Source organism: Planococcus citri, chromosome 4, assembly GCF_950023065.1.
Source record: "Planococcus citri chromosome 4, ihPlaCitr1.1, whole genome shotgun sequence".
Classification (NCBI taxonomy): Eukaryota; Metazoa; Arthropoda; class Insecta; order Hemiptera; family Pseudococcidae; genus Planococcus; species Planococcus citri.
In genome coordinates, this window is record NC_088680.1 from 57,005,846 (window position 1) to 57,024,123 (window position 18,278).

Sequence of the window (18,278 nt, forward strand, 5' to 3'; positions counted from 1 at the left end):
TGGGCTTGGGCAATACAAAAATTGCTGCCCCTTGCTTTCAATTACCAAAAAATTCCTAATCAGAGTGCACCAGCATTTTCTATTACAAAAAGAGAACTGAGAAGAGAAGAGAACTGTATTAACCAGTTGCAAGAATGAAATTAAGGCAAAAAAAAAAAATTATGTTTTCTCAATCTCAACACCAATCATTTCTCAAGTTAAAGTTCAAACTTCAGAGCATTCAAATCAAACAAAAAAAAAACGAACACTTTTAAAGATTTGTAATAGGTACCTAAACCTATCTAGGTATTGAAAGTAGTCAAGTAATACAGTGTGTTTCAACTTTCAACAAAATTAAAATTTACAGCTTTATTTTACCTCACAATTCAATTCATTTTTTTTTGATTTTACAATTTATTATTTATAGGTCATCTCACAAGAAGTAGATATGTATGTACCTACTCTCTAAATTTTAAACAGTGAAATTTCACTGTTAAGAAGGCAAAATCCAAAATGTCATCACTGAAATAAACAGTGAAAAAGTACTGCAAAAGTCAGTTATTTAAAATTTTTTACTGCTGACAGTGCTGACCAAGCTGATCACAGTAGTTTTTCACTGATCAACACAGTACCTACCTACCTAAATAAATAATAATTCATTTTTGATTGATCAGTTCAGTAAATAATTCACTTTTGAATTTTGATTTGACTGATCAGAATTCAGATCAGAAAATTATTTACTGAAAAATGAAAATCCAGTCAAAAACTATAGTTTACAAGAAGCCAGAATGTTGTCATACCCTACTGTTAAGTGCTATACAGTAAAATTTGACTCTTTTAAATTTAGAGAGTACAAATTGTAATTTGTTGTATCTAGACAGCTACAGCAGTACATGCAAACATCAAAAATTACCCATGCCAACATGTCTGTTGAAAATTTATAAATTACCGCGGTAACTTATGGTAATTTATGTCATGGTAACTTACCGGTAAGTTACCGGTAAGTTCTCGGGTAAGTTACCGCGGTAAGTTTCCATGCATCTCTGCTCGGGTCCGAAGCATCCCCATAGTTGGTCATCGCCGAGGTGGCGAGACCTGAGACGGAGGTCTTTAATGTCTATTAGAAGTGATTGAGTTATCTACAAGTACTCACGAGTTGATTATGTATTGTTTACGATATTCACGAGTTATCTACGAGTTATTGATCACGTATTATTTACGAGTATTTACGAGAATATTTACGAGTTATTTATGTACGATTATGTACGAGTTTGCCTGATCGATGAGTAGTACATGTGTGTACTCAAAAGCGATTATTTTAATTACAGATCGATTATCACTCCATCCAAGTTCCAGCCAAGCCAGAACTCCGGACCTGACAACCTCAATTGATTGATTATTTGATGATAGTTTTATTGATTAGATATTTACGACGATTATTGCTAGCTTATATTTTCCTGACATTATTTATATCGATTATTTAATACATAGTTGTATTCGCTATTGGCTATTTCCTGACTTAGACGGTGATCGGTATTTTCACTCTAGCATTCGACGAATTTTTAGACACACTATTTTACAATACTTATCATCAAAATGAAATGAAATTTTAAAAAAATTGAGTTTTCAAAAAAAAACATAAAATTGAAACATTAATTAAAAATTAAAAAACTTGAAAACAAAACTAAATTTTACAAAAATTGTATAAAATACCTATTAAAAAACATGAAAAAATCTGGTACAAAAATTACTGAAAATTGCCAAAAAAATTTGTGAAATTTTGGTAAAATTGAGCAAAATTTTGTAAAAATTCCTAAAATAGAAAAATTGATTAAAAATATATCAGAAGATACAGAAAAAATTTTGAAAAGTGTTTTTTTAGATCACATTTTAGATTTTTATGCTTTTCATTATTCAAATACTTTTTTTTGACGTCATTTCACAATTTTTATTCGATCCTTTGAATTTTTCTTCAACTTTGGCTCAAAAATTCCATTAAATCAATCCTATTGAAGAATGAACGCGGCGTGTTTTGGCAAACAGGTAGGTACTAATTTTTTTCAAACCATTCTAAACTTACTTTCTTGGGTGAGAAAACGCCAACGGTGATGCCATCTTCTTTCACAGCAACACCCATTTCAGCGAAAACTGCTTCCCTCTGAATACGAATTTCCTCCGTCCTCTTGAGCTTCTCTTCCCACGTTTCGTTAAGTTCTAATAGACAACAGGAATTAGTCAAATTGAAGCTCGGGTTTCAAAAAAATGGATGCTTAATTTCAACCAACTCACCAGCGATAAGTTTTTCACTAGCTTGCAACTGGTCGACAGCTTCTTCTGCGAGGGATTGTTTGCTGTATTTATCAGATTCACCTTCGTCGCTGCCTTTGATCATTTTCAAACCTCCATTACCTGTAAAATAACCCAAACATTATTTGTCAAGTATTTCAAAAAATGAAAATATTTTCAAAATTTTCCATCAGCGACACCCCCTTACAATTCAACGCACGATGAAGAATGAAGCTTATTTTATTGCAAATGGGCGAATAAAAATATAGCAATGAGGCAAAATAATAGCTTGGGATTGAATTTCTTTTGTCTTTGAATAGGTTCTCGTAACTTACGATGTTTATTAGATCCTTTTGTCTTGATGCAAATTATTCCATTACCTGGACCTATCGGAATATGTGTTCAAACAATAAATATTCCGGCGTTATTTTTTCAATTCGAATTCGAAAAACTTATACGTAAGTATAATTTAGACATCGTAGCCAAAAGGGGTATATCCTTGTAATGGAACGTTACGATTTTGAATAGAAAAAATCGTTCTTCTTAGTCCCTTCAGAATATTACAAGTCGGAACGAAGGGATGCTTACCTTCGGACACATCAATTCCTTCTGCTTTCAAGAGATCCCTTAGTTTTTGTATTTCTTCTTTAAGTTCTCTGATTAATTTAGCGTTTGCATCTTCATTAACAACAGCTTTGCAGACGATTTGTTTGGCACGATCGGCGTACCTGTGAATAAAAATAGGTATGAATAAGATGGAGAAGTTCCCCTGAATTTATCCGACAATTGTTAATTACCTCAATGTAGATAAAGTTTCGTCGAAATTAATATCAGCCGGACTAATGGCGGCGATCATAGCTGTCTTCGAGTTACCACCGAGGTTCTCTCTGAGAAGCCAAGTCAGCACAGAATCTCTGTACGGAATGAAATCGGTTTTCTTTTTCTTTTTCGCCGATTGCTAAATTAATCAAATAAATGGAAGAATTAGAAAATCACGGAATAGAACCAATTAAAAAAATAAAACCACTCAAATGTGTAAACTTACAGACTATATTGATTAAAAAAACGATGAATCAGCACATGAAACAAAAACAAGGCAAAATTAATAATGTTCTGGTTGAAAAAAAAAATCCAAGAAAGGAAAAGATAATTTACTCACCACTTCGGCCAAAGCAGAAATGACTTTGCCCAACGTAGTCAAAGATTTATTAATATTGGCACCTTCTTTTAACCTGGTACCTTTGGCACCAGTCGAATCAGCTCTTTCTGATCCGGCCAAATCGACTAGAGAAATTTTGCTAACTTTTTCAGTCGTCAGTTGAGTCATACGATCGAAACGTTGCTGGGTAAAAAATATTGTAAACACAGCATGTGATCTGCTGGACGTTTCGTTCATGTTTGTTGCAGCTACGGTTCTGAAATTCCATTGTAAAATAGGTATAAATTAATCAAGCACAGGTATTGATATTTTTCAGTGAAGTTGGATGAAAGAGAACCCCACATACCTGGCCTTATTGCCTTCGTCGATCAACTCGTGAATATCTTTATACGATGTGACGGCTAGTTTAGATAAGTCTTCGACGTAAGGTCCTAGTAAAGGATGCTCTCGTACTCGCAGATTACCCTTATTTTTAGGATTGAGTAAATCACGAACACGTTCGCAATATATTTCCATGAAACTCACCTGTTGAGTAAAGTAATTTGAGGTAAGTTAACGAGTAAATTCAAATATTATCTTGTATAGCAAAATATGTTGCGTAATACTTACTTCGACGTTATATTTGACGTTATCGTTTTGGGTATTTTTGATTTTATAAAAGAGATCTTTACAGATTTGAGGAATTATACCTTCCTGATCTTCTTCATCTTGACGACCCATCATCGTATACGATTTACCAGCTCCAGTTTGGCCGTAAGCGAATATACAGACGTTGTAACCTATGGTAAAAGAATTTTAGTATAGGTTTAACAATGAATAGGTAGGTCTAGGTACATCTAATTTTGACAACAATTCATTTGAATATATAAACTAGATATACCTTCGAAAGCATGGTCCAACATTTCTTCGCCAATATCTTTATAAACCATAGGTTGCGACGCGAAATTAGGATCATCGTTATCGTGAGACCAATACGAATAATCGAAGTTGAAGCTTTTGGAACCTTCTTTCGATCCAGGAGGTGCTTTAGGATTGTAAATAGCTGTAAAATAATTCAGACGTTAGAATTCATATCTAATATGAGAAAAATAGACATTGTTTCAATGTTTTTATTACACAAACACATAAATATGTTGAAAATTCGATTTATGGTTTTATGAAAGACATCGGTGAGGTTATTTCATTTATGGTAGTAATTTTTGCGCCTCAGGGAAGCACAACTACGTCGAATCGTAATTGAAATGTGAATGGCGTCGAATTATACCAAACGACGACGCGATGGACGGAAATTATAGGGCTACAAATTCAGTCATTACAAATTAATTAGAAATAATGGTGCAGTACGTGGGGGAATTTGATATTCGAAGCGGAAGGATTCGAAAATATTGAGTTAAGCTTTACCTAGTACAACCCTTCACTTCAGTTTCTGAACATACTTCAAATTTGACACGTCAAACAAATTTTAATGATGAATAAAATACTATACGTAGGTAGGCATTCCATATGGAAAATTCAATTAAAAATTTTTTTAAAAAAGGGTAAACGATTCAGGATGTCCAACGAAATTGCAGGACACCACGACCTCAAGCACAGTTTTGAGAACGTCCTAACAGCATCTTCAAATCAAAAGCAAAAAGGCCATTTGTGGGACTTTGAGTACATTGGTTCTCAAATTCTTCCTCATAAATCTAAATGAACGTATATATATGATTCTGTTTCATTTTACAAATTCTACCCCCCCCCCCTCATACGAACTCAACATTTGGCAGCATTCTGACAAAATTTATAAATCAAAGAGAAGGACTTTGACAGGGTACTTATCTAACAGAATTTTCCTAGTGAAAATCAATACTTTTTCACCACCTTTTCACCATGATTTAAAAAACATTTCCAGAAAATTTTCACCCCCCCCCCCTCCCCCACATTTTTTTAGACTTTTTTGTATCATTTACGGAACGTTTTCCAATGAACTACCCGCTTTCAAAGTAGGTATTCAACTCATAAAAAGTTAGACAAATTCTTAAACAAATTAAAAATAAGAAATCGCCTGCATATGACAAAACCGACAGAAAAATCATCAAAGAATTTCCACCTTGGCTGATTTGGTATATCACTCAAATATTCAACATGATAATTGATATTTGTACTTAGAACCAATGGAAGTATGCCAAAGTTATTCTCATCCATAAACCAGGAAAACCAGAACATGAAACCTCATTGTACAGACCTATCAGCTTATTGCCAATCCTCTCTAAAATCTTCAAAAAACTAATTTTACGAAGTCTATGGCCAATTCAGGAGAATAGAAGGCTAATTCCAAACCACCAATTCGGATTTCATTCAAAACACAATACTATTCAGCAAGTAGTCAAGTACATCGTTTTGTCGAAAAAATTAACAACTCAAAGATAAAAAAATTTGCAATGCAGCTTCTCTTAATGTAAGCCAAGCTTTTGATCGCGTATGGCATGTTGGTCTCTTAATGAAACTTGAAAACCATCTTCCAGACATTCTACTTCTACACAATCTTCTCTTCTGGCTCACTATCTAAGTGATGGAAAATTTAGAGTTGAATACGACAATGATTTCTCTGACTTTAGAACAATCCAAGCAGGAGTACCACAAGGAAGTGTATTGAGCGCAATATTATATCTTCTCTACATGGGTGACATCCCTTTGTCAAGCGATGTCACAATGGCGACATTTGCTGACAACACTGCAATTACCACACAAGATTTTGATCCAGATGTTGCAATGGACAAATTACAAAACAACCTGGTATCAAACTTGGAGAATCAAAATCAATAGAGAAAAATCAGGCTATGTCCTTTTTACCAGAAGAAAAGTCGAATTTATAGCCGACTGAGCCGCCACTGAGTAAAATTTTTGCAGCCGCCAAAAACTTTGGCTGGAATCGGCTCCATCACCAGCCACAGTGCTGTGCATACTATAGCTGCCGCTGATCATTTTGCTGTCAGCGCAGGGCTCTACACCTTGAAACCACCTCACATCATCACATGGAGAGATCATAATTCTGAAGAAGAGAACTCAACTTGACAAAAAACTCAAATTAGGTACTTTATTGGCTGCTTGGAACTAATATGCTGAACCAACAAAACAAGATCTTGATATACAAATGTTTATTCAAACCAATTTGGTCGTATGGTATTGAACTATGGGGTTTGGCTAGTGAATCCAATATCCTGATTATCAAAAGATTCCAGAACAAAATTCTAAGAAAACTTATAAATGGTATGTGAAGAACAGCACAATTCTCAAAGATTTGGAAATACCTAGTGTGAAATCAACAATATTCATCTAATTACAACAACGTATTAAAAAATTTTTGAATCATGATGAAGAAATATACCGTCCGTGTAGATGTCATGTAGGTATTGGACCTACCCCTGAGATTTCAATCTTAATTGCGTGTAAGCTAATGCATCAGCCGTGGCAGCCTTTGTATATAGCGGGTGTAGCGAGTTGCTACACCCAGAAGCAGCTCGCTACACCCAGAAAAACAGTTTGCTACACCCAGAAAAAATTCGCTACACCCATAAAAAAATTGTCCCCAATTTTACATTGTTATAACTCAAGTTTTTAGCAATAACTATTTGTTTTGTTTGTTTTTTGCTTGTTGGCTACCTACACACAGGCTTGTCGGACCGGACAAAAAACCCAGACCAATGACTGAGACCGGACCCAAAAATGCACACAAGACTGAGTGGACCGGTCCAGACCTTGGACCTCTAAACAAAAATTATGTAAATATTAACCAAACAGATGACCCTTTTCAGAAAAGATAACTAGAACAGACCGAGACCGAAGACCTTTCTAAAAAATCGGACCAATGACCGCGGTTTGGACCTCAGTTATGAGTGTTATGGCCAATTTTTCAAATTTATAATGCCATTTTAGATGCCTATTTCGAATAAATTTCCATTGTGATTTAATTTCTTTCCAAGTTTCAATGTTTTGAAAGTAAAAATCCCATTTTTCAACTCATCTTATGTGTTAGGAAGCTTTTTTCTTTCTGAAAAATGAAGACCGTTTTTTGTACCTGAGCTGACCCATGACCACGATGAAAATTTCTGGCCAGGACCAGATCGGACCGACCTACAAAGACAAAAAATGCAGAACCGAATAACCGGACCAGACCGTTTGAAAGCTCCAAACTTAGGACCTTGATTTTGGAGCAACCGCAAAACCTGAGCGGTCCTACAAGCCTGCCTCCTACTACACAGACACAATTTTTGTGGTAAAAGTTAATGAACAGTGAAAATCTCTCTTTTTTGTTCTTTTTCGATCAGTTTAAGAACCTCAAAAATTTTTTCCACACCCAGAAAAAATCGACACTTTTTTCTTTCAACCAACCCCAGTTTCGCTACACCCAGGCGAAATCTAGGCTGCCACCGTTGCTAATGCTAAATGTTACTATTTGTAGCAGATCGCTTTCTTCTTTTGTTCTTTCAAATAAAAAAAAAAAATATATTACATTTTCATTCAATTTTTATAGCAACATGTAAAAATATAACCCACCATCTCCCCCTCCCTCTCAAAAAAAAACATTATTTTTCCAGAGTTGAAAGCTTGGAAAAATTACCAGGCTGTTCAAATCACAATTTCCCTCATTATTCAATTGTTTTGAAGTAAAAATTGGAAGATCAATAAAGTTTTGAGAATTTATATAAACAGAGCTGGGTTTCAAATTACTTGGTTTTCGTTTCCTATAATCCAGTAGGCCTATTTACTAAACCTAATTATAATTTTATCTCTTTGCACAGAAGATGACATTTCTCTCGCCAATGTTGCTTGAATCCTAACCATACATTCATTAACTTAATAAAGAAAAGTTGTAAAAAAAAATTATGGAAGTTTCATTATCATCCAACGATATAAAATTGCGAAAAGATCAACTCATCAAAAAAAATACCACCAACAGTATTAAAAACTGGAAAAAAATTCGCGATAATTTTTAATTTACATCACGTTCCTTAATCCCCATACACATTTTTCATTATGTTTCTGTTATTTTTTAATTCTCTCTATAGAAATTGGGGCAACTCGACGTCTGAAACATCTCGGAGTTAATCGAAGCTCTCTGGACCCTTGCGAAAAATCCATCATGCTTCATTCGTCGAGGGAAAAAAATCAAAGGATACAGGAAAAAGGAATTAGGCGGTGTAATTGAAAAACGCCTACATGACGTAGAACCAGCAAGCATTATGGTAATTAAATCTGCGACTGCGAGACGAGCATAGGATTTTGGCGAACGTACGAACACGAGGTAGGTACTTAGCAGATGACGGGCCTTTAATACGTACGAAAGCCATTAAGGGGTGTTGATTCAAATCGGTCAATATTCGTTGATTCGTTGGGACGACGAGTAGGTAATTAGTGTAACACCAGACGACATTTACCTACGTGTTGAATCTTTAAAATACATAGCTACGAGCCCGGGCCAATTTAGCCAATTTGTCGATGACGTTGGTGATATTCGTATTTCGTACACATACTCGAATCATAGACAGGATTGGATTTAATTTTCAAACCATGTTCAAACATTATTACAGACAGGATTACAATACGGTTGAAAATTTCGTCGACGAAATAATAATTTTATGTACTTATTCGATTCGAAATTTCGAACGTATCGTTTTCAAAGTCGATATTTATTCAGATTGGATTTTTCTCTGTTCCTCGTCTCAATTGAATTTTCTCCGTTATTCAGATTTTTCTCAAAATACAAACATCTGAAGAGAATTTTTCTACGCGAAAATGTGTATCTTTTGTAAACACTTCAAAATAAAAGAGAATTTCACGTCGTTTTTCAAAGGGTTAAGAATTAAGAACGTTTTTCAGCTAATACCGATGCCATTTTCGTATAGAATAAACTCGATAGTGGGCGAGAGAAAAACTTGTAATTGAATTTATGCCTTGTTTTCATACGCTGCTGGCGAACTTTTAATCTATGAAATGTAAAGTATAAAGTTTTACTTGGTTTGAAAACCATCCGAGTTTATACAAAGCTTTTTGCGAAGCTCATCTGGGCAAATTCTTTTCATTTTTAGTTTTCATCTCGCTAGAAATCATTATCGTTCATTTATATGCAAACCCATTGTGAAAATTTTATGTTATGACGTCGATTTTCGTGATTATTTTTCATCAAAAAAACCATCTAGCAAGATGGTAGATTTTTCTCTGTTCGTTCAACACGTCGTATTTAACATCGAACGAAGCAAAAAAAAATTGTATATTCTAAGTACGAATTTCGCAAACCCAGTAGAGACAAGAAGTATACCAAATAAGCAGTGGGCGTAATGGATTTTTTTTTATTTTCACAGATATCAAATACGTGCGACCTTACAGAATGAGTTACTTAAGTGGAACGTGAATCCAAACAACTTAATATATTCTGCTCTTGAGAATACTACGATATTATTTGTGAAAATTATACAATCGAAATGTCGCTGTTGTCCCTACCTACCTACTTACCTATACCTACCTACGATACAAACGATACTTATATTCTCATAGGAGGTAAAGGTAAAACTTTCGCAGCATATGGTTTGGAAAATGAATTATTCCACAGGTGTTAGTATCTAGATATGCGCAATATAAAAGCTCGATTCGAATTATTAGGTACTGTTTCGCTTCAGTTGAATTTTCCAGAAAGTGTAAAGCTGTCGTTTTTCTTTTACGATAGCTTCCTTCGATAGGCTTAAAAGTTTTACCCACACAAACAAATATGCCAGTTTGCTGGAGTGAAATGTACAGAGATAATGAGTAAAACGTGATATGAGAAAAACATGACAATCATATTTTGCCAATCTCAAATCGTACAAGTAACTCTAACTACGTATTTGGTTACTTTATTAACCGAACGAATCCCCTTTCTGCAACTCCTTCCTAGAATAAACCGAATCGAAGAAAGATTTTCGCCCGAATAGGTACCTATTCTAAATTATGACGCAGACAGAGTGCTGCTGACGTATTACTCAAACAAATCATGAAGAAAAATACAGCATAGCAGACAGATTTGTAGAATCGTTTTGAAAGAGAAAATCTTTTCGCCTCGTTTAAAGTTTTCCAATAACTTGTTTTGTTTTATTTACCAAGAGAATTTATTTTTCTGAGCTTGAAAGATACTCGTATTATCAAAAAAAATGAATTTTTCATTTTCTTAAAATTTTACATTTCAACATGGTAAAATTTTTGGGCTGATTTTCCTTCAGTAACAGAGAAATAAAAATGAACAAGACGGCTCTGATTGTGCCCTTGAAATGACAGGAACCACAATTTCTCGACTTTTTCACGTTTTAGAGCAATTACGTAGATTACCAAAGTACACCTAAAAAAATATTTTATTTCACCCTTAACTCCCCTAAACAATTTAAAGCAAAATGTACTTCTAAGATTTTGAAGTGTATGAAACTATTGAGGGGAAACGAATCGAATCTAATTTTTTTGTCCATTTTCTCTTACATAATATGAAAATTTTTGAGACACATCTGTTGACTTTCTTTTTGGCGTTTAAGGGTTAAAAAGTGCCTACACCAATTGACATAACACTAAATTTATTTTCGAATTCAGGTGATGTTTCAGAAGAAATACGATATTTCATAGGTTATAATGTTATTAAAAAATTGAGAAAATTTCTCATGAAAATATTCAACTTTCATTTTTGAGTACAGTATTATACTCATTGATATTCCAAAAAATTTTAACATAATATACCATCAATTTTGGAGATCAACGTGTGCTTTTTTCCCAAAAAAAAAAAACAGTTTAGCTATAGGGATTACAGCGGGAAAAAACGTTTGTTTTTCTTCAAAATGCCTCACGTGTTATATCCTCCGCAAGGACCCCTCCATGGATTTTTCTCAAAAACTTTCAACTCGAACATAAACAGGTCTCTGTGAAATTTGGTCACAATCCTCTGTAACCTTCTAACGCATGAGAGAAGATCAATCGATAAATTTCAAAAATTTTAATGAGAGAGAAATTTGACTGAACAATCAGATTGTGAAATTTTTCAAAGCCAAATTTACAGATGCAGACATAAACAAAAAACCAAGTTGGTAGAAAGTTGCTGTAAAGTTTCATCAGATGAAAATTTTTTCGACTGTTTTTATACTTTTTACCAATTTTTAAAATAATAAAAACCGTCATATGAAAAATTTAATGTTTCAGAAATGAGAAAACATTACTTTCAAACTCTTTTTTCAACAACTTCGACAGCTCACAAGGAAACATGTTTACATTGCAATAAAATCGGAATAAAATGGGGGTAAAATAACGCAGGGGTTCCCAGTTAGGGTCAAATTTTATTTTGGAATTTCTATTTCAACCAAAAAAAAATTGATAAAAATTGGAATTTTTTGAAAATTTTTTAAGTTCATACTTCATTTATATGTTTTTGAATTTGAAAAAAATTTTGTTTCAAATAAAATAGAATTTTGTGCAAGGAGAAAAAACTCAAAGATTAGATCTGGAAAAATGAATGAAATTTCATTTTGGAATTCTAAGGAGAAATTGAGATGTAATTTTCTCATTTCAATGTAAACTGAGAAATTACTGAATTAAAAAAAAATCGAATTCCAAAAATAAATTATAAAATTATTGAAAAAACAAATTTACTTGGGACTCATTACAGCCACTGATTCTATGTAAACATAGTAAACTATGCATTGAAACTGTATCTCATTTAACCAGAGGTATTTGCTCGAGTTTGAATGCACCCACAGATTGAAAACTGTTTCCAACTCAAGGTCAACCACACATATTATTTACTAGGGTCTGAAAGCATCCACTGATTGAAAACTGTGTCTGATTCAACCACGTCCTTTCTTGGGTCTGAAAACATCCACTGATTGAAAGCTGTGTCTGATTCAACCACATGTCTCTACTTGGGTCTGAAAACACCCACTGATTAAAAGCTGTGTCTGGCTCAGCCACAGGTCTTTACTTGGGTCCGAAAACACCCACCGATTGAAAACTGTGTCTGATTCAACCACAGGTCCTATACTTGGAATCTGAACACACCTACTGATTAGAAGCTGTATCTGATTCAACCACAGGTCGTTACTTGGGTCTGAAAACACCTACTGACTGAAAACTGTGGTTGACTTAACCTATTTTCAATACAAGTCCAGGATGCCTTCCTTTTGAAATGAAAATTCTTTCTGTTAAAAAATTCGGATGCTGCATAGAAACTGTGTCAGTTTTTATAGGTAGGTAGAAGATACTTTAACCAAATTTTCCAAAATTTCAAAATGAAAATTGAAAACCCCAGCGGTAGCGTCATTCTACAGGGTTACATTTTAGTTTTGTTGAGTTGTAAAAAATTTTCTTCAAGAGCTGTTGAAGTTTTTGAAAAAAAAGAAATGAAATGCATTCATCTGTAGTATTGAGCTTTTAATTTGCAAGTTTTATGAAAAAATTGAGATGAACAATCGAAAAAATTTCATCTGATGAAATTTTACAGCAAATTTCTATCAACTTAGCTTTTTCTTTTCGGTTGCATCTGTAAATTTGGTTAGGGAAATTAACATACTTAATATTTTAGAAAAAACTGAGGAAAATTCTCAATTTCCAAAATGACCTGATTACTTAAATTCGTTTTGTTTTCAAATGTCACAACTTGATGTTCCAGTCCAACTTCTCTCATGAAAATTCTTGAAATTTATTAGTTGAACTGTTCCCATGCGTTAAAGGGTTAAAGAACATACCCAAAACTCATTAGGAAATCTCTCGGCCACTTGGCCACAGATTTTGATTAATTTTTTTTACTAAAGCAGGGAAATCTACCTACTCAAAATCTCCCAAAAAGAGTTTCAGTGGCTCAAACGATAAATTGAAGCTCTCATAGTAATTTTTCAGCCCAAAAATTTGTATAAGACGTAGATATATAAGTTAATTAATGGAAAAATTCAATAATCAATTTTCATCTCGATAAACCCAGATTTCTAGACGTAGACAAATTGAAAATTACAATCACATTTAGAAGTCCAATTTTTACATAATTAGGAGTAATAGTATTTTTTGAAAGCTCAATTTTTTCAAAAAAAAATATGTACCTGAAAACTCAAACTATGCGTCTGAGTAGCTAGGACTTGAGAAATATTTTTTGCATGGGTCATATTCCAACTACAAACCAGTTCTGAGGATCATTTTCGACCTGAGTGAGAAAAAGTGTAATTTTTGAACCCAATCCTTTCAATAAAAAATCCTCGAAATCTCGAAATGAGTGGCTGGGCAGCTAAAACATTTGGAATTTTCCTTCTATGTCATATTCTAACTATCAACAAGTTCAGAGAATTGCTTTCAAATTTTGATACATTATATTGTGTAAAAAAGTGGATTTTTGAAACCCAATTATTAAATTTAAAAAAAAAAAAAAACGCATTCAAACTTCAAAAAAATTTGCGACTAGAATTGGAATTGTTATTATGTAATTCGGAGAGTTTTCTGTTTTGCTCATATTTCAACTACCAACACGTTTTGAGGCCCACTTTTTTCAATATGAGTAAGAAACTGTGCACTTTTCGAAATTACCACTTTTTAAAAATTTGCTCTTCTCCCATAACAGTCATAACATAAATTTTTCCCAACAGAGTCAAAATTGGACCCCTTGAAACGTGGTTGCGATTTCAATACGACTAGCTACGTAGAGAATGAGGTTTTCCGAAAAAAACAATTGACTTCACCGCTACCTACTTATTCAATTTTTTTATCAATCCAATTTTTGGCCCGAATTTTGTAAGAATTTGAGAGAAAACTTCGCTTGGTAATCAAAAATTAAAAATCTCGGTATTTTTCATTCTCCTGATAATTCGTCTCTCCCCCCTCCCGCCACGATGATGGTCTAGGTCGAAGAGGAAATTCAGTGGCGTGTATAATTTCTAATTTCATTGTTAGCTTTACCAACCTTTTGTTTGTATACGTAGGTAGAGGTACTAGGTAGGTACAGGTAGGTCTAGGCAGGTACTCAATATTTTATTTTTGTTTAGTGCCATTATGGTAAGCAAACATACTGCATATCAGATTTACTTTTCGTGTTCAAATAAACGACACATTGGAGTCTTTTGTCGCCAGTTTTTCTTTAAATAATTTATATAATACAGACTTTTTTAATTTCTGATATTTTTTTTCAAACAAAAAACATGTTGTCTCACAAACTTTGAAAATACCGCAGGTAAAAAAAAGTTGAAATTAATCTCATTCGAGTAAGCAAAATATAACTTTAAAGTACCTATGATGTAATATAACTTTATGACATTTTCAAACGTAGGACCATTTTAGAAAAAAATCGAACCAGCCATAAGTCGACTTTCTCATAAATGCTTGAAAAAACCATTCCAGTTAAATCGTTCGAAAATCCATAGAACAGAATATCCATTTATTCAAATGACCTTCCAAGTTCAAAACTCAACTAACATAGAACTATTGAGTGAATTGTACAAAACATACAAAATCCTACTCGATCAAAAACTACATTTATATAAACTTTGAAACACAATTCAACCAGAAACACACTCGTGAAAGTATGAACATTTTCAACAAAGCTCAACATTTCAACATGTGTATTGGGCAAAGTAACCAAATGGTACAATTCCTCAACACACTCGTCTTTAAAATAAAACAAACAATTACCACATTACTGCACCACTAAATCAATTGGCATCGTATTTCATTCCAATCAACATTCATTATTCATTATGGTAATAATAATAATGGTAAAATTGAGGAAATTCTCCACTTAATTCAAAAACCATCTAATCTGTTTGAAAAAATTTACTATAAAAAAACTTGATCAAACATTACTTACTGGTCGTATATCCGGACATCTCAATAATACATCTGCATTCCCTTAGAATTTCCCTATTATTGAAGGGACGTACCCTGACGGCTACCTTGACAGACGACATTTTATTGAAACAGTTCGCTCGAATACGCCAAACTAATTAGAAATTCTGCAACATACAAATAGTACACATAAACTCCATAAGTAAAGCATATGAGAATGAGTCATAATTTACCAATAGAAAAGCTGCCCGATTCGCGGAAATGAAAACGCCATGTCCTATTTAAAACATTTCGAAACGCAATACGCGAACTTCCAGCGAGACTTTCACAAACATACTCCTCGAAAAATGTAAAAAAATGTAGGTAGATATACGTTTATCTTATTTATTTCAAAATCTGCTCGTCGAATTAACCATATAAATTTGACGCGAAAATGTGTTATAATTTATAAGTTTAATATAAAAAGAAGAGAGTGACGTCATAGGTGTACATAGAGTATATTAAATTATATCTCTGCAACGCCCATACCTTTGCGAAGAAAAAGCTTCAGCGAGGTTAAAAATCACCGCATTTTGAAGGAGAACATTTTTGCTTATGTGTATTCGGTTTAAATTAAAAACTCGCGAACGAGAATTATTTATCTTATATAGCGAGTTAAACTAATAATAACGAGAGAAAAAAAAACTTGTGTAAAATAACATAGAAAATGAATGAAAACGCAGAAGAAAAAAAAAACTACTAACGTAACGATTTTATTACAGTCTCGAATCACCTCGGACTGTGGCGAACGGCGTAACACGGAGCCAGGGTGACTCGTAAGGGAGGAAAAGTGGCGCATGCTTGGTAAGTTCGCGTCTAAGGGTAATATCGTTCAATCGGCAAGACCAACACAGAACGGAGACGTATACTGTGTATTTCAAAACGTCTTGAAATCGATTACGAATTCATGAAAATTAAACCGACAACGAGAAGGAAACTCGTCGAATATCGACGAATAGAATAGGGCTCTGAAAGAATTTTTCCAGCAGTGTGCCCAGAAGCCTATAGGAGGCCAATTTTCACGATGTGTACAAAGGCGTCCGTCGTAAAGCATTCGTCCTTCGTCGTAAAAAATTAACGACCAGTCTATCTCTATACTTTGGAACTTGACAGCGCCACCGTCTGGAATAAAGCTCAACATAATTGAGGTTAATTATCGGGCTTATGGAATATACTCGACGTAAACTCTCGCTTAATCGTACGAACAAAAAATAATAATAATAAGCCACCCCTTTGGCGACATATCAAATGAACACGATTCGTTCACGTACAATATCGTTACACAGCATCGAGGTCATTGAAAAAGAAAAAAAAAACAACATCTGAATAGGATAAAATCGATAAAACCACTAAAGCTTTCCAGAAAAACAACACCCCCTCAGATGACGTCATACGACCGAGTAAGTTCGACAACCCTCCACTCGCCAGCCATCACTCTTCGTGTAAGATTATACAAACGTATCGTATTAATTACACGAACGTCCGACTGTGCTGGAATTTTTGACCGACGACGTCGTCTGTCCCTGTCCCATATTGATCAATTTATATACATATGTACGCCTACCCTTTAAACGTGTAACCAAAAAAATGAACATTGTGATACATTACCTATTTAAAAATAGGCTCATACCATTATAGAATATTTTTCTGCTGCGATGCTAATCGATTCTGAAGCAGCAGATTACGCAGATAAAACCGTCATCGTCGTCGCTGGAAATTACGTCGTCGCGTTTCGCAGATTCAAAATAAACTTTCAAACGCCTACGCTTACTGGGGATAAAATTTTCTAATAGATGTCTCCTTTGAAACGTCATCGCGAGAGTTCAAAAAAAAAAGAGTAAAAATGAAGAGGGATACGTCATTCGCGTCTCAACCATTCCATTCATGTACCATAAGGTATGTTTTAAATCATACGAAGTGATTTTTTTTCCTGTCTAAGTTTATCGTGAAAATGAACCGCATCGTTAAAGCAAATGATTTCGTTTAAAACAAATTCGAAAACAAATTTAGGTAGTGATTTTAAAGGGCATTATATACCTCACAGGGTTTTTTTCTCGATGGTAAACGTCGATAACATAACGACGAGACGTTAAAAGAAACATAGTCATGCGTCAACCGACCGGAAAACACCCTCTTTAGAGGATTGCCTCATCTTTGTCTGCGTTCTGGCGTGAAATTTTTTTCATAGAAATGAAAATATTTTCACGATGACTGTTGTTTTTCCTCCAGCCAAAAAGAAATACGATTTATAGATTTGTTATTTGACGAACGTGTTGGCGTTATTTTTTAGAACGTTATTTTTATATTCTTTTTACTTTTTTTTTTGTTCGAACGCTTATTGTGAAAATATTTTTCTACGAGGATAAAATTTTTAAAAGATCTGGATACATTTTTTTCGACTTCTGACTGCTTTTTATCTTTGACCAGTGTGGCGAGTAAAAATTTAACTAGGAGGGTGCAATTTTTGAAAGTGATGAGGGAAGACGGAGGAGGGGGTTCATGAAATGAACAATTTCACCTGAAGGTAGGTACTTGACTGTCCAACTGCATCCATTCTAAAGTCGAACAAGGTGTATAAAAAATCTTCAAATCAAAATTTATTGTCGAACAATATCAAAATATATACCTAACAAGGGAACCTCTTGAGGTGACACACTCCGATTTGAACGGGACCACAATTTTTGGAAAGAGCATAGTCTAAAACCCCCACAACCAAATTTTAAGCTGCCCAAGTACATTTTTCGATTTTTGGCGAATTTTTGAAAATTCAAAATTGACTGTTTTTGGCGATTTATGTTTTTTTTTTCAAAAGTACATACGTACCTACTTGATCAGCAAAAATGGTCAAAATAAGTCCCAAAACTAATATTAATTACCCAAATCCAAATTTTACCATTTCTAGCCATTTTTGGAGCCTCCAGCGCGATTTTTCAATTTCTCCAGAATTTTGAATTTGCTCCAGAAGGCGTGAATATGCAGTTGGGCTGCTAAAAATCGAGTTGTGTAT

The 18,278-nt window shown here is 34.0% G+C and overlaps 1 protein-coding gene across 4 annotated transcripts in view; it reads right to left on the reverse strand.

Moving 5' to 3' along the window:
• The window catches only part of unc-104 (kinesin family member unc-104), a 33,282-nt gene extending 17,276 nt beyond the window's left edge, over positions 1–16,006 (reverse strand). For 2 of the 4 annotated variants that reach the window (XM_065363183.1, XM_065363182.1), the window contains exons 1-5: positions 3,063–3,243; positions 2,854–2,993; positions 2,601–2,651; positions 2,269–2,388; positions 2,060–2,193 (exon numbers count right to left, since the gene is read on the reverse strand). In XM_065363183.1, the coding sequence (XP_065219255.1) occupies positions 2,060–2,193; positions 2,269–2,388; positions 2,601–2,651; positions 2,854–2,993; positions 3,063–3,121 (504 nt within the window). In that variant the 5' untranslated portion in view covers positions 3,122–3,243. Of the gene's footprint in view, positions 1–2,059; positions 2,194–2,268; positions 2,389–2,600; positions 2,652–2,853; positions 2,994–3,062; positions 3,244–3,424; positions 3,681–3,770; positions 3,950–4,033; positions 4,204–4,304; positions 4,467–15,254; positions 15,400–15,760 lie in introns of those variants that run through there. The other 2 variants (XM_065363185.1, XM_065363184.1) reach the window with 2 other exon arrangements.
• Positions 16,007–18,278: the final 2,272 nt, after the last annotated feature.